The sequence below is a fragment of the Chiroxiphia lanceolata genome, chromosome Z, assembly GCF_009829145.1.
Source record: "Chiroxiphia lanceolata isolate bChiLan1 chromosome Z, bChiLan1.pri, whole genome shotgun sequence".
NCBI classification, from domain to species: domain Eukaryota; kingdom Metazoa; phylum Chordata; class Aves; order Passeriformes; family Pipridae; genus Chiroxiphia; species Chiroxiphia lanceolata.
In genome coordinates this window covers 32,464,696-32,489,985 of record NC_045671.1, presented here as the reverse complement: position 1 = coordinate 32,489,985, position 25,290 = coordinate 32,464,696, and the positions used below count along the sequence as shown (strand labels likewise).

At 36.4% G+C, this 25,290-nt stretch overlaps 1 protein-coding gene across 23 annotated transcripts in view; it reads right to left on the bottom strand.

The window, feature by feature from the left end:
• Positions 1–25,290, bottom strand: part of CNTLN (centlein) — a 275,279-nt gene that overhangs the window by 165,355 nt on the left and 84,634 nt on the right. For 15 of the 23 annotated variants that reach the window (XM_032675070.1, XM_032675063.1, XM_032675068.1 and 12 more), the window contains exons 2-3: positions 19,628–19,716; positions 3,550–3,634 (exon numbers count right to left, since the gene is read on the bottom strand). In XM_032675070.1, the coding sequence (XP_032530961.1) occupies positions 3,550–3,634; positions 19,628–19,716 (174 nt within the window). Of the gene's footprint in view, positions 1–3,549; positions 3,635–9,232; positions 9,418–16,356; positions 16,475–19,627; positions 19,717–21,015; positions 21,057–24,527; positions 24,577–25,290 lie in introns of those variants that run through there. The other 8 variants (XM_032675075.1, XM_032675077.1, XM_032675076.1 and 5 more) reach the window with 8 other exon arrangements.

Sequence of the window (25,290 nt, the reverse complement as noted above, 5' to 3'; positions counted from 1 at the left end):
AAAAATCATTATAGAAATCCAGACACTAATCTCAAATGAGTAAGATTTTACCCACACAGCATTTAGAATAAATATATCTGTATGCTAGATGAGGCCCAGTTGTGACTATCAGGATAAAAAGTTACAAATCAACCAATTAAAAAGACAAAAATTAAAAAAAAAAAGGAACAAAGGGAAAAGTACAATGGAAAACTTCAATACAATATATTTTGTACTGAATTTATGTGCAATAATACACAAAAATAACCTTAAGTGCTTTAATAAATACATTTGTTTGAAACTTTGAATGGTACATATTTAAATGTTCCACATTAATTCATATTTAAAATGCTTAACACAATATGAAGCTATGCAATAAACTCATGTCAAGAAAAAAGTCTTATTCTATTTTATTTATATAAAACAAAAGATTATACCACTGTAATTTAGGAAAGGTACATGACTGAAGATGTTCTAAGTACACAGAAGTTCAATGCATGTGCTGTATTCCAAAGATATTGCACAGCAGTTTAGAAAAACTATGCTTTACACTGATTTTTTTACCCCTCAGGGCACAGATCCCATTCTCATGAATATTTGAGCACTTTTCTTCCTTGTTAGGTTGTACAAACATGATTAAAGACCATACTACTTCTCCATCACAAGTTTCCAAATTAATTTAGCTGATTTTCAGTAATATTCATTAAAATGGAAACCGTTCTAACACTTGAAATATCTCACCACAAATGAAGCTCATTCAGCTTTCAGTAGAACTAACTAGTTGGATCTCACCTAGGCTGTGAAGAATATGCTCTTCTATTCACAGCAATTTTAAAAGTCTTCTTAAGCATGTCAGGATAAAGTTTAAGCAGAATACAAGAGAAGGAATATAATCTCATGTTCTCCTTGTAGGGTTTTCTTGTTGTTTCTGGCAGCAATATCATCTTACATTCATGCTGAATTATGAGATTGGTCATTTATTTTCCTTTTCCCTTATTCAACACTGATTCATACAATCAGCTGTTTGGAGGCCACTCAGAAACTCCTAGTAAATAAATACCCTACCACAAATTATACTGTTGCAACTGAATCTCTGCATGATGCCAACCCAGCTGATTCTATGATTCTATGAAGGGGAAGAGACAAATAACAGAAGATACGACTGGGTAATCCCACCTTCCTAGATGAAACCAATACACAGCAATACACTTAAAAAATACACAGACTGCAATACACAGCCTTGAAGTCTTGCTGTCTGTACTTTACAGAAAAGAATATTTATTGTCACTATCATCACAATACACATTTTCACAAGTAGACTATTTGCATATTAATTACAAAAATAGCATCTTTTCCTCCTTAGATAAACAAAAAAGAAAAAAATCCAGTAAAACAAAACAAATGAACAATACATTGTTTTCTATGCCACCTCCAGTCTTTTACTACCAAATCAACAAAACTCAGAAAAACGATCCTTCGTTTCAGTCCTGTAGCATCCCAGCCAATGGATAAGCAAGAAGGTCAGAATGACATCACCTCTATACACAGCTTTTATTTACAGCACTGGCACTAACTGGTGCCCTTTACAACCCACCTCCCAAGTCAACGACACTCCAAGGGAAGCTAACTGAAAGGGCTGCATTACAGTTGTGACAATCACCAAAACAACAGCTTCTGTTCTCCTCATCTGTTAGGACTGCTGAATCATAGAATATCCTGAATTGGAAGGGACTCACAATGATCACCAAGGCCAACTCCTGGCCCTGCACAGGACCATCCCCAAGAATCACATCATGTGCCCTAGAGTATCATCCAAATACTTCTTGAGCTCCATCAGGTTTTGTGGTGTGACCACTTCTCCGGGGAGCCTGTTCCAGTGTCCAACCATCCTCTGGGTGAAGAACCTTTTCCTAATACACAAACTAAGCTCCTCTTGACACAACTTCAGGCCATTCCCTCGGCTCCTATTGCTGGTCACCACAGAAGAGATCAGTGCCTGCCCCTCTGCTTCCCCTCGTGAGGAAGTTGTAGACCAAAAAGGTCTCCCCTCAGTCTTCTCCAGGCTGAACAGACTAAGTGACCTCAGCTGCTCCTCATATGGCTTCCCCACAAGGCCCTCCAACATCTTGTTCCCCTCCTTTGGACACTCCCTAACAGCTCAACATCTTTCTTATATTGTAGCACCCAAAACTGCACACAATATTCAAGGTGAGGCCGCCCCAGTGCAGAGCAGAGCAGGACAATCCCCTCCCTCAACCAGCTGGCGATGCTTTGCCTGATGCCCCCCAGGACATGGTTGGCCCTCCTGGCTGCCAGGGCACTGCTGACTCATATTCAACTTGCTGTTGATCAGGACCCCCAGATTTTCTGTGTGGCTGCTCTCTAGCCTCTCATTCCCCTGTTTGTATGTATATCCAGGGTTTCTCCCATCCTACTGACAAAACTCTTCTTTCCTGGCTGCCACTTTATGAAGGTTCCAGTTATATTTTCCAGCCTCTCTTCACTTCCATGTGGATGATGTAAATGCACCACAACATCAATTTCAGATTTCTGATGAATTACAGTTTCAGCTTCTGAAATTGATCTGAAACCACAGAGTGCAATCTCATGCAGATGCACACTTCAGGTTCAGAAGCTGCCACAGCAGGCAACCCTTCTTAAAAGCACATTACTGCACACATATTCCTATAAACATCTTAGACAAGTATTTTGTCTTTCAGGTAGGGACAAGGTAGAAATACAGCAATCATACATTACTGGTTTATCAAAATGATGTGTGTGCATGCACCAAACACATTACACATCACACAATGAAACTTCAACAACTGCTATAATACAAAATAAAAGTTTATTTAATAATAAACAATATTTTATTTTAAATTCTCATATTTATATATTTACATATTTCATATATCTACATATTATATGCAATATAATACATTCTATTATATCTAATATATTATATCTTGGATATAAATATAAAAATAGAGAGTATATAACATAGATTATAGAGGGCATACAGATAATATACTATACATTATTTAGCACATAAAATAAACAATTATACAATAATATATAATGTATCTACTGTATATCATCGTATTTATAATATATATGTTTTCTATATATTCATTTAAATATGAATTTATTTAATAATAAAAGGAGAAACACTACCATTCTTGTCAGGCAGAAGGTGCATCAGGTTTATTTTTTTGTACTTGTTAGGATGGCAAATCTTTCCAAAGCATGGGCACATTACAACCCTAAACATAGTCAGAGCTCTTCTGAAATCCAAGTGTAGGTTAGCCCACTAGGTAAAATGAGGGAATGACCAATTAAAGTTTGCAGAAAAAGTTTCATCTAAAATCATAGGAACGTTTAGGTAAAAGATCAACTGTTTAAAGAACTCAGAAGAATTTAATAAATACTTTATCAGAAGGTTATAATCTCTGAATCACCTGCAACTTTCTCCTTAAGATACAACAGTAAACTATTTTCTCATTTTAGGAAATATAAATGTCATGTCAATATCAAGTTTTTTTAACTGCTCTGTTTAAACATAATACAAACCTGTTCTAGTGTTTCTATTTTGCTGTCTTTGGTTTCTAAAAGCTCTAAAACTCTTCTGTCCTTGATTTCAGCTTTCTGTTTTTCTCTGGAAACAAACAAAAAAACCCAGACACTTTAATAGTCATAATTCGCAGTTAATCATTTGAATTTTTCATGTCCTGATAATGAATGTCATTTTAAAGCACAGAAAATTAAATTATCTGAAGCTGACAAGCCTTGCAGAATTAATCAGGGAGCATATGGCAAGTGACAGCAAATTACATCTGAAAACAGCTAACACAACATTGTTCAAAAAGAAATAGAAGTAAGAGGTCTTAAAATACATTTTTAAGTAGTTGACATTATCTGTCTCATTCTTTCCCAAAAGCAGAAAGTGTACAATGGACACAGAATGAACAAAATGCTTTCTTCTCTTCTTGGCAATGTAGAGTCACAAAACTGCTTGCATTTGTTAAATCCTTCTCTCAGTTAAAAGGCATTTCTCTGAAACAACACTTTTGAACATCATCGATCATTACAATCTCTCACATGGACAGAATCCATAACTTTCACACGGACAAAAAAAAAAAGACAGCACAGAAGCTTGAGTAACAGGGATGAGCACAGCCACTCTTACGTGGTTATTAAGTGCAGAGCTATTATCATATCTGGAACACTTTGTAGGATGTCAGCTGATAAGTCATTAACACTTCAGTTACAAACTATCTCATCTCATGGTTATCCTACTTCTTAATTGAGTTTTAAACATTGATGCCCTTACTGGCTTTAGTTTTAGGCAGAAAAAAAATAAATGTTGCAACAGTAAGGATATTCAAAGATTCCTTGGCATAAGCCAAAGTTCTTATCATATACCTGCGACTAAAGGTCTGAGAAACATACATTCCCTACAAATGGCCAAATAAGTCAGGTAATTCCAGCACCAAGGTGACAGAAGCAGAAACTCATTCAGATTATTCGTCTTCTCACAGTACAGGTAAACTTTCATCGTGGCTATCAGCCATCTACAGAAGCCAGAAAATCCTACTTGTGCAACTTTTGCTCTTCTAAAATGGTAATGTTTCAGAGCTGTAAGGGAATGAAACAGTGGTACATGACTGTGTAAATGTGATCTAAGGTGGATGAAAATATCCAGCTGTACACAAAAGGTTTAATAGCTGAATGTCCTGGTTAGAACAGCTGGGACCGATTCATCACTGAATGGGTATAGCCCAAACTGTGTATTCTATAGCCCTCCATGCCATTTCCCAGAAACTGTTGTCAGTAGAGGCCTGCGAGGTGGGGGGGGGGGAATGTTCCTGAGCACCCTCATACCCTTTTATGGAATGAGCACCCTCATACCCTTTTATGGAATTCCCCGCTCTGAGGGAAGGACTAAACACCCTTTTATGGAATTCCCCACTCTGAGGGGAGGACTGAACATTCCTGCCTGAACTGGAGAGTATATAAACCTGGAGTTTTGGAACCTTTTTCCACTCGTGGGATCCAGAGGAGGACTGCAGCTCATCGCTCTCAACCAGACTACAGCTCATCGCTCTCAACCAGACTGCAGCTCACCACCACCCTCGGCCGGACTACAATTACCACTTTTGGTTGGACTGCAGCAGCTCTCCCACCAGCAGGTTTTTCCCCTCTCCCTTTGCTTTGGACTCAAGGGGGGGCCCAGGTAGCACCGCTTTGTTTGTGCCCCGGGGTGCTGGGTTGTACATTTGGACTTTGTGGGTTAGTGCCTGTTGCTTGTCTGTGTGGTCGTACTTATTGTATTATTTTATTAAATTGTTATTCTGACTTGTAATCTCTCTTTGAGTTGGCTTCGTTTCCTCTGCTGGTTAACTTTTAAACCAGCACACTGAAGCATTTTATAACAGTGACCCATAAGGATAGTAGATATATGGAGAACTATTTTTCTCCATTATTACTACTGTGTAATCTACTGTTAGCAGTGATTTTAAAGACTAAACTGCACTGTCATCACAGACCACCCGAAAACATGGCTTTTTTTCATAAAGTTTTACGACTGCTAAAATATCTAGTCTGATGTTGAATAAATTAACAAAAATGGTATGGAATTTCAAGTGAAGTTTTTGGAAACTGAGGTCTCAAGGCAAGGACTTCAAGCAGCACTCTCCTATTACAAATCTAAGACAACTGATGTGTTGTAGGACTTGAAGAAAACTAAGAAAAACCCACCTGAAAAGATATGCATTTAAGCTACATTTAGCTAGGAGAAATAAAAATATACAGGAAATACTCTTAAGCAGTTGTATATTAAAAAAAATCTTCATAAAGAAAACAATTCAGGTGCTGTAATGAGCAAAGAAAAGTCAAATCATGAATATTCAACAAATATTCCAAAAGACATTTAATGTCTGAAATGTATTTAACATTTTAACTGAGGCAGAATCTTAACAGTGTCATATCTGATTTTGAGAGAGACAAAAAAAGCTTTAACTGAATATGGACTTAACTCTCCATTTGTTACTGAAATGTTAGACTCTCTTTTTGCTGCCTATACATTTACCCCAAATGACATCACAGTACTTACCCAAGCAATTCTAAATACAATGCAATATATGCTTTTTGAACATGAATGGAAAAATTTAATCTGAAAATCTGCACAAGAGTCTCTTAATAGCCGTCGAGTACCAGTACAAGAATCAATCAACCGTTTATATGGAGAGGGTCCATATACCTCTAATCGGGCACAAGCAAAAATCCCTCTGGATTATTCAGATAAAACCAAAAGTCTGGCACTTAGAGCTATAAAGACAGTTGCAGAAGCAACGACGACAACACTGTCGTTTGCTCACGTACAACAAGGCCTTAAAGAGCCTTTTTATGATTTTGCCAACCGTTTGTGAGATGCAGTTACCCGTCAAATAAAACATCCAGAAGCTCAGGATGCATTGTTTTTAAAACTGGCAATTGAACAGGTCAATTCAGACTGTCAAACAGTCCTGCAAGCACTCTCAAACCCCATACCTACATCTACGATACAGGCCTGCCAAGAGATCAGTTCTAATCAACATAAAGGAAAAATTATTGCAGATGCCTTAGTAGAAGCAGAATAAGCAATAACAAAAGTAATAACAGATGTTATAATAGAAGCAGACAAAACAAAAAATAAATGTGTTAAATGTAATCGATTTGGACATTTTTCACATGAATGTCCAGAAGTGGGGAAACCCCCTACTCCATCAAAAAGCCCATGTCCCAGATGCCAAAAAGGGTATCACTGGCGTTGGTTTTGCCATTCAATGCAACATAAGGATGGGAGTCCCCTACAAAACAGAAAACAACGACACTATCAGTGCTGCAAACAGGGAAACGGGAGAGAGAGTGCAAGGGACCGTGCAATGACCCCAAGAACCCCAAAATTCCACCATGACAAACAACAAACTCCCACTCCAATGGCAGAAGAGACAGACTAAAAACTTATGAAGTAACTTTGTTTCCTGCAAGAAATTATGTCATTGAAACATTAGATCCACAGGAAATTTCAGTTATTCCTGACAAAAACCTTGCAGGAAATGATAACTTTTTATTACCCTCACATTTAGAATGTAACGAAAAAGGAATTACAATCAATCCTGAAATTGTTCCTAATGGGAATTTAAGTAACTTAAAAGTAACTGTGCAACTTTCTTCTTCCTCAATAGAGCTCTTTACTGACACTCCTCTCACATGTTTGTGATCATTGCAACATTTTGAAGATTGTATGTCCATCTGTGAATTGGACACACGTATCGGAAACCAGACCAATGTTAACATGTCAAATCTTCTCTCATTTAGCAGGACAACAAGTAACAGTGAATGGCTTGATTGATACAGGAGCTGACATGACAATTACAGCAGCTAAAGACTGCCTCGAAATTGGACCACTGCAAAAACATACACAGAGGTAACAGGTGTTGGTGGCACCCAAACACCCATGAAAAGTCATGACATCATACAAATCACCAATTCAGACAATCGAACTGACTCAATAAAACCTTTTATCCTAAAAGTGCCACTCACCCTATGGGGATGAGATGTCCTAGACCAATGGGAAGTTGTTCTGTCTACAAATTTATCCTAGTGGCCACTGGCATCCAACAACCAATCCACCTAGATTGGGTGTCCACCTGCCCAATCTGGGTAGACCAGTGGCCTGTCAGAGGGGAAAGATTAGCAGCATTAAAAAATCTAGTAGAAGAACAAAAATTGGGCCACATAGTTCCATCTAAAAGTCCATGGAACTCTCCCATTTTTTGTATCAAGAAAAACTCAGGAAAATGGAAATTACTCCAGGACCTTAGAGAAATTAATAAAGCAATTAAACCAATGGGAGCCTTATAACCTGGAATGCCAGCACCTTCCATGATACCCAAAAATTGGCCCATTACAGTCATTGACATCCAAGACTGCTTCTTTAGCATCTCCTTACATCCCCTAGATCAAGAGAAATTCGCTTTTTCAATTCCAACAGAAAATCTCACTGAACCGCTCCATCAATATCAGTGGACAGTTCTTCCTCAGGGGATGCGAAACAGTCCAACCATTTGTCAAAGCTTTATTGCCAATATTTTATCTTCAGTCAGGTCTAAATTTCCATATGCCATCTGTCCACATTATACAGATTACATTCTTTTGTCAACCTCATCATCTATAAGCCTTCACGAAGTTACAACAGCAATCCCTATCATCCTTTCAGAGAATAAACTTACTGTTTTGCCAGGAAAAATACAAGTGTCTGCCCCCTGGAAATATCTGGGGTGGCAAATTACAAACTTGACTATAAAACCTCAGAAAATAACCATTCCTGTACAGGTGTCAACTCTCAACGACCTGCAAATCCTAGGGACTCTCAACTGGCTGCATCCCGTAGTAGGCCTAGTTACAGATGATTTACATCCCCTATTTGAATTATTAAAGGGGAACTCTGAATTAACATCTCCCCAAACACTGACGCCAGAGGCCAGAGAGTCCGTAGAACTTGTTACTAACAAAATCAATTCCTTTCAGGTACATTGAAGACTAGAAAAGGAAGATGAAGTGCTCACTGTGTTGAGGGGACCTACTCAACCTTTTGCACTATTGGGCCAATTCTATTCCAGCAATAGTAAGATGTGTTTGTGGGAGTGGATCTTCCTTCCTCACCAGTTTCCCAAAACTTTGATTTCCTTATCTGAACTGTTAGCCAAATTATGTTTAAAGGGCCAGACCAGGTGCTGGGAACTCTCAGGTTCAGACCCAAAAGAGACTTCCCAGCTCCTAGAGCAAATGTTGATAATGAGCCTAGACTTCCAAGTCTCCCTTTCAGATTTTGTGGGCCAAATGAAAGTACATTTATCGTTGTGCAAATTCGTGCAAAATATAAATAAAATTCCGTTAGACTATAGTTCGAATTGGACTCCAAATCCTATCCCTAACACATGGACTGTATTCACAGATAGCTTGGGGACTACTGGAAATACGGTGATAGTTCAGGAAGAACATATGGAGTGGAAACAGGACATACATCATGTTCCAGGCTCACCACAACTGGTCAAATTATCAGAAGTTGTTTGAGCTCTATCCTTATTCCCAGATAAACCTAACATTATTTCTGATTCAGCATATGTCACTGGCGTTGTCTGATGCTGTGAAAATTCTTATTTGAAAGATATTAAAAATGAACAGTTATTCTATTTATTCCAAAAATTACTTTATGTTGTTGATTACAGATCTTCTCCTTTTTTTATCACTCATATCTGCTCCCACACCACTCTTCCAGGTCCAATAGCAGAGGGGAATCACCAAGACGATCTTTTAGCAGGGTCAGCAGTCGTCCCACAACGTCTTGAACAAGCAAAAATATCTCACGACTTCTTTCACCAGAGTGCGAGAGCCCTGCAAAAACAATGTGGTATCTCTCAAAAACAGTCACAAGACATCATCTCTGCCTGCCCAGCTAATCACTGCTCTACCAACTGAGGGTGTGAACCCTCGAGGATTACCTCCTTTGCAAATCTGGCAGACAGACACACATCGGTTACTTTAACAAACTGAAATTCATTAATGTGTCAATTGACACTTTTCTGGGCTACATAGTTGCCACCGCTCACTCTGGGGAAAAAAGCCATGATGTCCAAAAACACCTAACTACAGCTTTTGCCCATATAGGAATCCCAAAACAAATAAAAACAACACCCAGGAGTTCTTGGCAAAGCACTCAGGAGTTCTTGGTGTTGTGGGGCGTGGAACATGGCACGAACATTCCCCACTCTCCAACTGGACAAGGCATTGTGGAAAGAGCCCACAGAACCATAAAGTCCACACTGGAGAAACAAAAAAGAGGGAGTGGGAACCTCTCACCCAATGATCACCTTCAGAAAGTAATGTACGTCCTTAACTTCCTTAACAGAATTGAGGACAGACATCCTCCAGTTTTCTGACATTTTTCTGTTAAAGATCTGGTACCGTCTCCAAAAGCTAAAATCCTGTATCAAGACCTGTTAACTGATAACTGGTTGGGACCTTTCCCCATCATCACTTGGGGGAGAGGTCATGCTTGCATCTCCACAGATAGTGGGCTGAAATGGATACCCTCCAAGTGCATAAAACCATACCTTGGAGATGCCTGAATATCCCACTGATTGTCATCTTCCTCTTACCATGGAAAAACACTTTTGCATCTCCCATACCAGAATAGATGCAGCAAACCAGTGAAAATGTCTGGATAACCTTAGTAAAAGCCACCGACACCAACACTATGTGTCTACCCTTGGACAGTGTAAGTCATCCATTTAAAATTTGTTTAGTAGGAGTCCTAGTTGAAAATTACGAAACCTGGGGTGCCTTTTTGAGAAGTACCTGGATATCAGACAAAGCACCTCTCCTCACTTACTCTCTCCCAAACCTTCTCTCGCATGGCACCAATCGACACCATCCCTCCAGAATTAGACCTTTTAGGGTCCACATTGGCCAGTGCTTGTATAACATTTCAGTGTTATACTACTCACAGAACTAATGAATTCCTTTCATCCCCTAATTCGAAGGTGTACCAAAATACTTCTGCATGGTGCAATGGTACCAAACTGCACATTCTTCCCACTGAGAGGTTTACAAAACCTAGGAAACTGTCAAAAGGATTCTTTTGTGAAGACAGAACCCAGCAAGGGTTACCCTGTGGAAGGACCATATTCCACTGGAAAACCTGCTCTATTTAACTCAGCAAAATTCCAACTATGAAGATTTACACAAACCAGAAAATCATTAAGTTGGCAAGAGAGAAATGTCCTTGAATATGGTCCGACTCTTCCTGCCATCAAAGGACAGGAAGAGTTGCATTACATTCATGTTCCACCTAATCGCAACCCTCACATGGAACTGTGGTCCCGAACCCGGAACTTTTGGGGTATTTTCCCCTTCTCTGGAATCAGAACTGCATATGTACTTTCTACCCTTGTACATATGGCTTGTTGGCTGGGAAAAGAAGTGAATGCTACCACCTCTGCTATTGAAGGGCTCTTGGCTGATACTTAAAAGATCAAAGAAGCCAGCCTCCAAAATCGAGCAGGTATTGATTTCCTGCTCCTGGCCCATGGCCATGGATGCCAGGATTTTGAGGGCCTCTGTTGCCTCAATTCTTCTGATCATGCCGAAGTTGTACACCACAGTATTAAAAAATTAAAAAATTTAGTGAATGATATAACCATTAATCGAGACCGAGGAATTGTAGGGCTGTTGGATTGGCTTCATTTTCCTTCACTCCTGAAATGGGTAAATAAATTAATTTTTTAAAGCGTGATTTTTCTGTTAACCACATTTTCCATTCTTACTTTTATTCCATGCATCATATGTTTTGTCAAAAAAGTTATGTTTAAAAGCACATCCCAAGCTTTTCCAGTTCTTCAAAACAAAGAAGGGGGAGATGGAGGTGCCTCAAGAGAGTCTTACGAGTGGTGGAAGAGAACTAATGAGGAGAGAGCAGAGGAAGAGGAAGTAAACATCTCAGAGTGCTCCTATGCCGTCATGCACAAGATATGATCATCACAACCACGAGAGTGCCTATTTCCAGTGTTATACAATTGTTCTCTTGTTGGTATAATGTTTTATTATGAGAATGTATGATTCCCTTCTCTGTACTCCTGTTACCTTTTCTCCCATTGGTTCTATGTAAACCCTTTCCTTATTTGTCCAACCCTGCCACATTCCAGTATTCTCCAGAGATAGTTTTTCATTTGTCCATGTTTAGATAAGTTCCACCCCTTGTTACTGTGATTGGTTGCTCCTTGAATACTTCTCCCAGTCTCCACCCTTTGTTCTAGCGAGTTCCCTGCTCTCACTTTATAAGCCGGTGTCCATGTCCAATAAACGGTCATTCTGTGTCACACTGTGACTTGCATGCAGAGTGGTCCTTCTGGGTCTTGCTTAAGGGGAATTACAGCTCGCCCCCCGTCACTTTATACTTAATTACTTTGCTGTGGGGTTCTTAGTGTCTATCAGCAAGTACCCTTTCTCAAAGACAACAGTTTCAGTAATCAAACCCCAAATATTTTGGGAGGAAGATATCGCTCTCCAATAAGCATGTTACACCATGGTCTATTTGAGCAAGTGATGGACCCATACCAGCATACGTCTAAAATTTAAGTATTCAAGTATTAAACATTCAAAGTTTCCTCAAGTCTTAAATACAGCTAGACAACTTAAGAATTTAAGATTAGACACATACACAAAACTAGTTGATCCAAAATTCTAAGCGCTCCAGATGACACAAGGCAAAGAAAGTCTTTACTACAAAGTACTTAGAATAGTAATGTTCAGATACAAGAAGAATCATATCACAAAAGGCACAAACACAAAAGCCCCTTGAATCACTGAATAGCATTGCCTCCAGTTCTCAGAAGTATCCTGACCTTAACTGCTCGCTGTAAAGTCCAATCCATTCTTTGTTCCCACATTTCTCTCTCCATTTTAATTCAGCTGTTTATTAAATCATTGCTCTACCACTCATTCTGTATCTACCATCCACAGTACACCATCATTTTCCCAACTCTAACCATCATCTCCTCTCACAAAGTCAACCCTGCTTAGAACAAGACTCAACTGAACACCAATACTGGGTAACTAGCTAGCCTCCTAACTCAACTATGCAATTATCACTTGAAAAGTATTATTAAACTTCTTTTCTAATGCACTAATTGATCTGAAAATCTGGTCAGTTAGACAGACTTCTCAGCCCTAAGGAACTTTACGGTTGTGGGGGTGTAATTTTTTTTACTATTATTTATTTTTCCTAATTTTTTTAGGAAGAAAGTGAATGAGTCAGCCAAGAACCAAGTAAAGAACAAACTGCTTCAAAAAATAGTATTCACAGCCAATTCTGGCATATTATTGGTAGTCAAGAATTTCTGGAGCCCTCTGACTTAAGGATATGGTTGCATGAAAGGGGTTTGAAGAATACAGTCTGGGACTGAAGACAAAAAAACCCACAGATCACTGTTAAAGCAAAAAATATGCCTTTAATAGACACACACACTAGCCAGTGGTTGAAAGTGCATTTCTAGTTAAATGCAGCATTTTCCACTTTTCTGATACTCCTTTGAACAAAGATGTCAAGGAACATAGTTTATAAAAACAGATAGATCATCACTGAATGGGAAAAGTTTAAGTAATTTTTTTTCTTCTCTGAGGTTTTTTTTCAGACTTCCTAGATAGCACAGGCTGTAGTAATGCCACCAAAAATAGTTTCACATGTTACCACCCACAGTTAAAGAAAAATGTTTTAATTTCCACAATATAAGCACACAATGGATGTTGTCAGAAGCCTAAAGCACAAATTGAAACCTCATATACAACTTTATCAGCAGCTTTTCCTGGAGGTATAAGACTGTTTTCCATACTCATCACAGGATAGTTCCCCACAAGGTAGTATGACTGACTAGAACTTACATATCATATTTGGATCTGCACCTTGAAATGAGACTTGATAGGAATTGTAGCAATCACCTCCTCTTCTTTCAAAGAGTAACAAATATTAAGAAAAAGATCTTCAAACAACTTTATTAATTGAGCTGTTAAGTATTTAAAATATATTTTAAAAAGTCCATTGGAATATAGAGGGGGCAGAAATTCAGGCACTGTCAAGAAGCTGATGATGATCAATGACTGAGACAAACTCCTGTTTAGCTAATTAGAATCACTGATGAGCAATAATGATGTGAGCTAAGAATATTTGCAGACTTCTTTAGTATGAAAAATGGAGTGAAGAGAGGCTGTCAATTTGTATAAGTTTTGAGCTCCAATCAGTCTTCCCATGAGTACTACCTATTTTAAATGTTTAACACATTTAGATACAAAGATTATCAAGATTCAGCTTCCCACAAAAATTAAGAAATCGAGAAAATATTCTTAAGCTTGACACTTTGCCTCTCATGTGATGTTATGCTCTACTCATTTATACAGCAGGACAACATTTTTGACATTTTGCACAATTTTAATAGCTTGTCACAAATGAAATATTAGACTGTGAGAAAATGTTTAACTAAGAATGAGATACAAAATCATCAAAAACCCTAACATTTTAAAAACCAGAATTTTGTTTAAGTTTCTAAAACAACATTCTTCCTAAAATCTTCAGCAAAATCAGTATGGGCATAGAGGCATCTTGTATCCTACTACAGGTCTTAGTCAGACAAGTACCTAACCATTTGTCAAGAAAAAGTAACTTGAAGTCATATATAATTATGTCAAACATCACCTAAATGAAAATAACTTTAACTAATAAATTTAATTTGTTGTTTACATGTTACATGGAATTCGTCTGTTCAGTTTTACAAACAGTGGGATTAAAAAAAAACAAACCAATCAACCAAAAAAACCTCAAAAACTAAAATACATATACAAATTTGGCCTTACAAAGAAAGTTAAGGTTACACTGTGAACTCTGGGCACTATGGTAAAAAGAGAAAAGGCTATATTTTAAGAGTATATTCAAACTAAAATAAATTGCTTCTAGAAACACTGTTACTTCTGAGAGATATTTCATTGTTTATAAAAGACTGCAGAACTAGAAAGGCTGTAAAATATCAGTTTGTGTGATGCAGCTTTAATTTGATTACTCTATTTCCCTGTCCTCCAACTTTCAACTATTTTACAGACTTCCAAAATCTATGTTTGTATTAAACAGAAAATGAATCGCCCATGTGCAAAGTGAAGCTGTAGAGTACAGACTGTCAATGTTACCGTAAATATGGCACCAATACTGTAATTACTGTGTACAGTCACATCCCTGTGGTTGCAGTCAGTGGTTAGTAGAAACAGAACCTATGCCTTAATATTTCATGAAGAAACCTTACTGTGTTTCCATGTATTAAGAAACGCTAAAAAAAATGCAGAGCTAAATAGCCTGCATTTAATCAAGAGTTTAATTTCACCTCCTGGAAGATCTTTATACTTCATGATGAATTACAATTGATACACATACATTTTTTTTTATTTTAATACTTACAAATATACTTTTAAAAGATTCAGACAGTATAGAGCAAAAAGGAATTTAAAGGAATACCACACATTTTGCACTTTTCTAAGCAGTTATTTTCTATAATATAGCTGCACACACCTATTTTTCTTTACAAAAATAATTTAAGATCCAAATAAAATACATAAAACGAAATTATTTCCGTAGTAAATTATTTAGAGTCAGTTCTATGTTCCATGATACATATCAAAACGGAAAGGCATCATTACAAAAATGTTATTTTTCTTGCATCTCCAACTTGATTTAATTAATTAGATGATTTATTAAAGCCTCTTATTTTAAGCAACATACATAAAATGCTAAACATATTTTTACACTAAAGGCGTACAGATAATGGTGACATTTTTGCCTAACAATTTTGCAAACATTTTTCATCTAAAATACACAAGTCTCTTATAGTGTTCAAAATATCAGCACTTCAGAACAGACTGCTTTAACATCTGCACATCACCAGGGTTTCCCCCAAGGATTTTTAAATGATGCCTGCCTGTGCTGAATAAAGTGCTAACTTGCACCTTGCATTTCAAACTGTGTCCTGAGCAGCCATCCAGTTGGTACAACACCAGCTGAATTCCCAGAGGCCACTGTTCAATCAGGCTTGTCTGCAATTATCATGTCAATATTTTGTGCTCCGATATGCAGATATGCACACATGCAAACTGCATAATACCTTCTTCTCCATGGAATGTTGACTTATGTTCAATGTTCTGAGAATTTTTAATGAAACAGGATATTAAACTTTCATTAACTGTAGAAAATCATAATTATTTGACCTTAGAAAGAAAGGTTGTACTCTTATACTCTATTATTCTGTCCACTTTTTATGGAGTGATAATAACTGGGGAGTCCATTTTACTTTAAATTCAGAGTAACAAAATGGTAATGGCCTTTAAAAATGTCTTGAATCTTGTTTACTTCCTTGTCTTCGTGTCACTCTGTTTCCTGTTAATTTGCACAAGAGCAAAACGGTGGTTTCAGAAAGCTTCTGCACGATATTTATCAGCCCTTTAAAAGATGCAAGATACAGATTTTTAATTATTTTTCAATTAACATAGGCAATCTATATTGCTCATTCACACAGTACATTCACTTATCCTTTTATATAAAAAGTACTTACCATTTTCAGTACATCTGCATATTGTCAGTCAGTGAAGAATATACGTCAATCTGTTTAATGTTTCTTCCACTATTTGCTATTCACAGAATATTGCAAATCACAGCATAAACTCCTGCAAGTACCTTGCCAAAAATTCTTTAGTTATTTATGATGTCTTGCTTTACAGCCATATTTTTGTCCATTTGCGCACCCTTAGATAGATGTAACTCCCCAGGAAGAACAAGAACAAAACTCTCTATCACTAGAACTAACATTCAGGTTGCCACTGTTTATGAAATGATAAATCCATTCTTTCTCTTTGTTAAGACCTGTAAGACATAGCAGTGTCGAAATTTAGTTGTGGAAAAACTATCTGTAAGGCAAGCTTGCCAAATATAAGTATCTGTAAGGGTATCATCTAGCATAATACAATCCCCATGTACATCTACCAAGTCTTGTATCACTGCCACAGTTTGATCATTAATGGATCCTGCTACATCCCCTTTCCGAAGAAAGGAAAGGAGTCAGGTAGAAGCCCTAGAGGAAAATTAGTCTGTTAACTTGTCAAGATCGCATGTACTATAGGAGTGTCTTAAACCAGAGTTCTGAAGTTTGCAAAAATATTTCAAAACCTTTGATACTCTCATTTGAACCCCAACTCCATTTCAGTTCACACATGCATTTACCTAATAAGAGGTATTTTCTAGCATATTTTTTAAATCATAAAAAAAACGGCAGTGAACTACAAATAGTGCGCTCTCTACATTATACTGAGATCAATAGTATTTAAAGTAGCTGGAAAGTATACTAACATGAGTAGTAGTTTTACAGTGGCTTGTTTGAAAATACCTGGAGGCTTTTACATATCCCAAAGGCATTTCTCATTTGCACAGTAAAGATAATTTTTTGTTTATATCTGAATATTAAATTGGGAATATAGTTACAGTTATCCAGCAAGAACTGCAAAGACTGCTGAAAAGTATATCATTGATGTATTACAGGAATCAGCAGCATAGCCATAAAAAGGTACAAGCTATGTTTTTACAGTTTTAGGTTAGGTGAACTTCTATTTTGGGACCATGAAAGCATTTCAAAATATCAGACAAATAATGGCAAGGTACTATTAATTCCCCCCTTAGTTACCCAAATTATGCCTTTTAGATTTCCCTGATTTGTTTGTAAAAAGATACTATAAGGAATTGTCTAATGCTATAAACATAAATTAGCTGACTGTACAGCTAATACTGCCCACTCGATTCCTCCTAATATACCTGTTTTTTTCTTCATCACACATCTGTGGGGTAAGTTATAAGGTTCCAAATGAACATTTTGTCCTATATCTTTTTATTTTTGTCACTGTAATCTCATGAAGAAAGTCCGGTTGCCCCTTTCATCAATTTAATGACTGAAATCTACTGGATGATATTGTTTGATTATATATATGATCCAGGATACACATGTCTGTGCTTTCTTCGATTGTCTGTTTCCATTCTGTATCTGGCTTCTGACCTCAGAGAGTGTCTAACAAAGATTTGGTGGGCAATGAAAGTTTCTTGGTTATGGAATTCTTGGTGGAAAGAACACACTGAAAAATGAAGTTATGCAAATATTGGTGGTATCCATGTCACAGGAAGAAACAAGAGGTTTAAATCCATTTCATTCTGTTTCTATCTCAAAATCTCCCCATAGGCCAGGACAAGATGGAAAGTATTATCAACTTGCCTATGATAGGGTCAATGTTATTTCCAATATAGATGAGAAGGGAAAAAAGCCTCCAAGACTTCAGCTGGTTTTTATCAGATTGGAGCATAAATTTTCAAATTCCAGCTCACCTGATACAACCATGTACAACATACAAAAACTGCCAGAAGCTGCAAGAAGCACAGATTTCCCATGTGACATGCTTCAGGAATCATTGTGCTTTTAACTATTACTTTGTAATCCTATCTCTTAAAACTTTTAAATCCACACATTTTTCCTAGGTTAACAAAGCCAGAAAATCACTTGTCCTGTAATTTTCTGGACAGTAGCAGTGCTAGGTAGCAGATTCCCTGGAAAGCTTATCGATGTATTAGAACTGAGACAAATTGACATTAGCATAACAACAAAAAAATAATTGTTTACTGCTATAAGGTAGGGAGTAAGACAAAAACTTTTCTGAAAGGATGACAGTGTAAAGAGGTACAGTCATGAAACTGACGCTACTTAGGCAATTATTATGGAAACATACCTGGAAAAGTTAGGAGAGGATATATGGGGCTGTAATTTGGTTGTGCAGAAGATTCACAGGTAAAGCCTGGCTAGAAACTATTTCTGAAGCAGCAATTAGACCGATCTCAGGAAGAAGAGATGAAAATACACCAGTTAAAGAGAAAAATATTGTTCCATCTGTCAAATCAAAGCAACTCCAAAGTTCTGATTAGTAAAACTCTTATATATTGAATGAGTTTTATCCAAACCTATTCCAGGATTATCAGGGGTTAACACCTAAAAAGATGCTGTGGAAGCAATTCTTCTCTCTTAATTTCATAATTCAGAGAATTATGAGAAAGGTATGATATAGATGTATAACCTTGAGTTCACAAAGTGTTCTAAGGCATTACTGTTATTCTAAAATAGGAGAGGACATAAAAAAAACTAGACAACACCTTAAAAAAAGTACGTTGTTAGGCTTTCGTGTACAAGTACCATTCACCAGCCTCTATACAAAGTGCAAAGCACGTACACAGAATATATCTTTACCTTCATATATAATAGACTATTATTACATACAAGATTTCTGTAGCAAGCCTTCTGATAAGCTGAACACTACATTAAAAGGGTTTCACAAACATTTCCTACCATTGCAAAAAAATTCAGCTCATTATCATGTTTGTGTGCATCAAGGTAGCATCTAAGTTTTTCACTCAGAGGGTGGCTGGCACTGGAACAGGCTCCCCAGAGAAGTGGTCACAGCACCAAGCTTAACAGACTTCAAGAAGCGCTTGGACAACACTCTCAGGCAAATGGTGTGACCCTTGAGGATATCCTGCACAGGGCCAGGAGCTGGACTTGATGATCCAAGTCAGCATTTCTGTGATTATCTTTTCTGTTACCATATCTTAGCCTTTCACTTCCTTAAGAATTCAGATAAATCTAATTTATATATATAACTGTTATCCAACAAGTTATGACACTGGAAAACGTAATTTACCTCCTCCTGCTCTTTCAATAGAAAAACAAAATACGCAGTACATCTGTAATTTAAAAATTGTATTCAGCTGCAGCACAGAAATCTTGGTGAGAAGAGATCTTGAAGTATGCTTCAACTGGCACCAAAAAAGGAAACTTCCAATGTATTCCAGGCACTTTTGACAAAATTTAGCAATTGAACTTTCGTAGCACATTTTTAAAAATGTTCTCACTTAGAAAGATAAAGAATAAGGTATCAGCAGAAGAGGTTGGTTGTTGATTTTAGTATCATGTTAAATCTTCAAACTCACCTTTCCACAACCAAGCCGACAGCTTGTATAAGATCTGGACTTGACGCTTGCAGGTGTTTCCACAGAGACCACACAAATTCTTTTTCAGCCTTAGAAAGAGGAAAAAAAAAGAAGATAAAAATACATTACATGTATGCTATGCCTTTTACAGACAAAAAAGTTATACTGAGCATATTAAAAAGACAATTATTAAAAAAAAAAACAAACCAAAAACTAAACAAATACCAAAAGCATTCTAGTGAAAATTCCCTACAAGTGATTCACTGTTCTGTGAATGACAAAAACATGGCCAATGGTTCTATGGAATAAACAAGATTTTAACCATACAGAAATTTGACCACAAATACATACAACCAACAATAAAAGAGTATACAGTGTCACATATGGCAATAGAAACTGATAATCTACAAACAAGGCTGCCTTTTGCTATATCTGTTACTGTTATTTTTAGCAGTCAAACAATTTGTATTACATATTAAGCCTGGAATACATGCTTCAACATTAAGTTTTACCACATGCAGCTCTTTCATTTTATTTCAAAATATACACTAAATCAGTCTTCTAACATACACTCAGCTAACTACAGTATATAAAACTTCTGAAAAAAACTCAAGTGAGAGTAAGAAAACAGTGTTCTTCCAAAAAAGACTTCAGAAAGTTTGTGAAAACTAGATGTCAGATAAAAGCTTTCCCAGATTTATATCTTCTACTACATACTAGTTGTTACTTTTCACTGGTGTACTTTTATTCCAATACCATTTTATTACTGGAAGCACCAATATTAGTTATTTTACAATATAAAACCCTATGTTCATTATATAAAAATGTCAGTGGAGAAAAATAAAAACCAGCAAAAGATGAAGACAAATAGAACAATAAGAAAGCATAGCCTAACACTAAACTGGGGACTAATAAGCCAAAATCATCTATTGGCAGCTAGGTCTATTCAACAGCCAAAAATCATGAGAGTGCAGCGATGTCTACTAGTTTTTAAGAATCACTTACAGTGGCAAAGACATTTATGATCAATGCATCTAATTGCTAACTTAACACTGCCAAGTCCACCACTAATCCCTAAGTGGGACATCTATACAGCTTTAAATACCTCCAGGGATGGTGACCCCCACCTTCCTGGGCAGCCTGTTGCAATGCCTCATAACCCCGTGTGTGAAGAAATTTTTTCTAATACCAAATTTAAATGTTAAAAAGAAAACAGAATTTGCATGAGAGTAATACACAATCTAAAGGGAAAACCAACACTATTATAGCTATCCATTCCTCTACTTCCTTTTTCTCCCAAGCTTCTGGAACTTAATCTAGTAAGATACCACAGATATCATTAGTTAACCAGAACTTCATTAAAATCATCTGAACAAACAGCACAGTACCTCATCTCTGCACAACTCCATCTTGACTATAAAACGAAACAGAAGACCTGAGTTCCTATCTTCAACTCCACTCTTTGGTTTCTCTACAGGTTTCCTGTTTCTCATTTCTTAAGAATAAGAACAGATTGCACTTTTAATCACAGTATTGGGAGGCCATGACTTGAAATAGCTAAAAGCAATCGTCATCCAAGACGAAGAACAGTTCAACAGCACTACAAGTTTGACAAGCCTCACGAGAGTCAATAAAGACCACACACTGTATGATTAGAGTAAAACTCAGTAGTAGAAAATGCTTTTTCAATTTTTGCTATCTTTTTCATTCATTTGCTCCTGATCAGTTTTCGCCTTCCAGGAAGGAAATTTGAACTTTACATGCAGTATCGTACCAGTGCATAACAAATCACTCCATCATAATACTTCTCTTTCTTCAGAACAAGAAAACAGCTATCTTCAATATAAAATCAAAAGACCTCTCTAAAGCTAGCAGATTTTATGCAGATTTATCATTTTGCTGAGCCCAAATTATTTCACCAAGAGTAACACCGCAACAGCCAAACACACTGAATTCTGGATTTAGCAAACCTTAAAAATTATTAGAGAAATAGAAGAGATAGTTGCACCTATTTTTCTGTGATTTAAGAGGAAAGCTTCAAAGATTTTTTTAAAAGTTCTGACATGTTTTTCCTTCAAATTTAGAAATGCACATATTTTAATTTTTATAATTGTAGAGAAATGAGGTAGTGCTAAACGTACTAAAAAACATAAGAAAAAATGCTGAGCAAGTGAGAAGTGAGGGGATTCATGACTGTTGGTTTAAAAAATATCCTCCTCTTTCAACAATTGTAATTTCTAGTTAACATTTATTTAAATCTTTAGATGTCATCAACTATTTCATCCAAGCAAGGAATGAAATTTTATGGAGATTTGATGCATTATTAAGGTATTGCTGCAAACTCAGAAAAATTCTGAAAATGCCTTGCCACGCCACCTGAAGAGTCACAATGCCTGTACACTCTGAACCATGCATGACCTACTACTTCTTTTCAAGTAGAAACAGAATGAAAAATAAAAATGTTTTTCAGATTTGGAAAAACTGCTGCAGGCTTCCAAAAAGCATTAGGATCTATACAGAACCCGGATTCTGAGTAATTTTAACATCTAAAAAAAGCCAGGGGGATAAAAAAAAAAAATGAAACAAAGCCCAAGCCACAGTGGCCAAACTAAACCTCACTAAATAACTGCAATGGAAATGTGACTTCTTTTTAATTATTTACAAGGACACTAAATCAGTAATTCTTATACTCTAAATGACACCACTTCCAGGATAAAGAAATATTTGAATAATGACAACAGGAATAAACCACTGTATCTAACTCTAATTTTAAAATAATTTTAATTCAAATTGCTCAGCTGATCTGTGATATGGAGAGTAGAACTGAAGTACAAATAGTGTTTGATTTTTTGTATCTTTAATACAGAATTCACTATGTATTTTATACTAAACTACTTAAAATCACTAACAAATTAGTCTAATGAAATCATTACAGCAGAGAGAAGAACCAACATAAAAAAGTCTTAATAGTATTCCACCTGCAAACACTCAAAAATCTTGAGGCAAGCAAACAGTCAAAGTTTCTGATGCCGATTTACGAGCTCATGAGCTTTGTTCAGTTCAGTTTTGTTTGCCTCTAACAAGTTGGATTTGCTTATAATCATGCTTCCTTAGCTTTCCCTTTTACTGTCCTGTATACAAGACCGTGGGAGTAGCTGCTGGGTTTTCTGCTTATATTTTTATATATTAGAAGAGCTGAGACACACGGCTTCCCTATGACTGCAAGAAGCACTATCAAATACCATGAGATTCCGTACAAGTAGCAGTGTCTGCTTGTTGTCCTACCCTGCAGGTTCCTATACAGTTCAATTCCCAGCTAGGAAATGGCTTGAGGCATCACAAGAACACAGAGCAGAACACAACTTTCAGACACTTATTTCTACAGTTACTTCTAAGCATGGTATTCCTCTATCACAAAAAAAAAAAAACCCAACAAAAAGGAAAAACTACATTAATACACACTGAATTTTTCTAAATGAACAATATGTATACATGTACAATACAGGAAGAGGGAAATGTTCACATCTCTTCCATAATTTTTCCTAAGTATCCAGCATGTATTAACTCTCTGGCAACCACCTTTCTACCTAAACCTTGCCAAACCTCCCAGAAACTGACCTTTTGATAAGATAAATCTAAAATACAAAGTTTCAATAAGCATTCCTAATGAGAAGACAAACACTTAGGTACAAAGAATCTTTTTTAACTGAATAAGCAGTTTGGTTTAATCTCTAATCAGCTATAAATACTGCACAAGCAGACTATGTTAAAAGTTGTCCAAAGAAGAGTAAAACCAGCTCCAAATTGTGCTCATGTCAGTGAAATTGACGCTCCTGAGTTCCACAACATTTCTGTCTATGCTAAAAGAACAGTGACGAAACAAGATTAAAAAACTCATACTAACTGGAAAATAAAAAAAAATAAATCTTTCTTGCAGTAAGGAATACTGAATGTGCATCAAACAAACTTCAAAGGAACAGCTACACAGAACAGGTTAAGTATAAAAGAAATAACAACAACAGCCACCACAAAACACAAACAAAAGCCTTCACAATCCCACGGAAATAAGTTAAAAGTCACTGGAATTTCCAAAACTGCAAACCAATGCTATTTCAATACATGTTGTTTATTTTTCATGATGACAGGAACTGGCATTAAAAGTGACTACAGCAATCTGTGAACAAGCACACACAGAACTATAAAGCAATATTGTAATTACATCACCAGATATTCTAATTTAAATCATGAAAAGCTATGTACTTGATAGGTACTTGAATTTTTGTAAAGCTACACAAAACTAAGCAGCATAGTCCACTACCTAAGTGGACTTCAGGTAAAAGAATAAGGACACAAATTCATCTTCAACTATATGTTACCAGTAACAAACTAACCAACCCCCAACACAAAAAAAACCCTAAAACCAAACCAAACCAAACCAACAAACAAAACACCAACTTCAGCTGCAGTTAAAATATGTGACCTTTACTTCACAAAAAGAAAGTTTACACAGAAATGTACCAATTTTTTACTATGACAATAAAGTATTATTAAAAAAATAGTCAAGGAATGTTAAATGGCCATAATATGTTACTTTCTTATATTTAACATGCTAAACATTTTAATAACTAAAATTGTTTCATTGAAATGTAACTAATATAATTAAGCATTTTGTATAATAGAATTAGTATTAGCTAGAAATTATTACAGTTTTAAGATGAAAAGAAGTTTAAACAGTCTTTTTAAGCTCTTGGCAGAATTAATGGACTTGGTAAAGCTGTTCCCTGAATGGTTTTGGGAGCCAAACAATTTCTTTTGAAAAACGGCTGCTTAGACTGTCTGAAGCTGGCACAGAAAAAGCCTGCAGCTGTCAAGGCCTGGAATGTATCAATCTTCAGCTTACCCAAGGAATATTCAGCCTACTCAAGTGTAAGTTAACAGCTCAAGAGGTCAGCAGGAGTGTACCTTGAACAGCTGAGATCTTATATACACAAGGCAGAATACAGATGTCATTTGAAAGTTGGCAAAAATTACTCATTAAAACTAACATTACTCACAACACATCTAATGTCAGATAAAGATAACCTGCAATCAAGTTTGCATGCCAGAACTAAAAAGTTCTGAAAGAAAAAAACCCCAGCACACTGCATATCCCTTGCTCAAAAGCAGGGACAAATAGAAGATGAGTCATTAACAACCTTTTTATGGCATGACTAGCTACAGCAAGAATATTTGCCTTCAAATGAAGCTGTGAATTTATAAAACATTAGTATAAACCACAAAAAAAAGAATCCCTCTGACATATAAGCAGTGAAAGACAAATACCCTTATTTAAATTAAAACATTTTATTTTCCTTTTGGAAAGGAAATCTAAGCATAAATACTGCTCTGGATATTTTATATCAGAAGTGGAAAACTGTATCAATATTGCATTTATTTGTCTAATGGAAACTTAAAAGTGACTTAAACATAGAATATTTTGAGTATTTTTATACTGCTTTATCAAGGAGAATTAGCTGGCATTTTTTTAAAAGAAATTATACTGAATTACTATAGTAATTTATAGTAATATAGGAAAACTTTTAAATTAGCAGTAAAAGAAGTGTCAAAAGCATAAGTAGCATCTTTCTCTCCCCCCCGCCCCGGAACTGTATATTCATGACAGT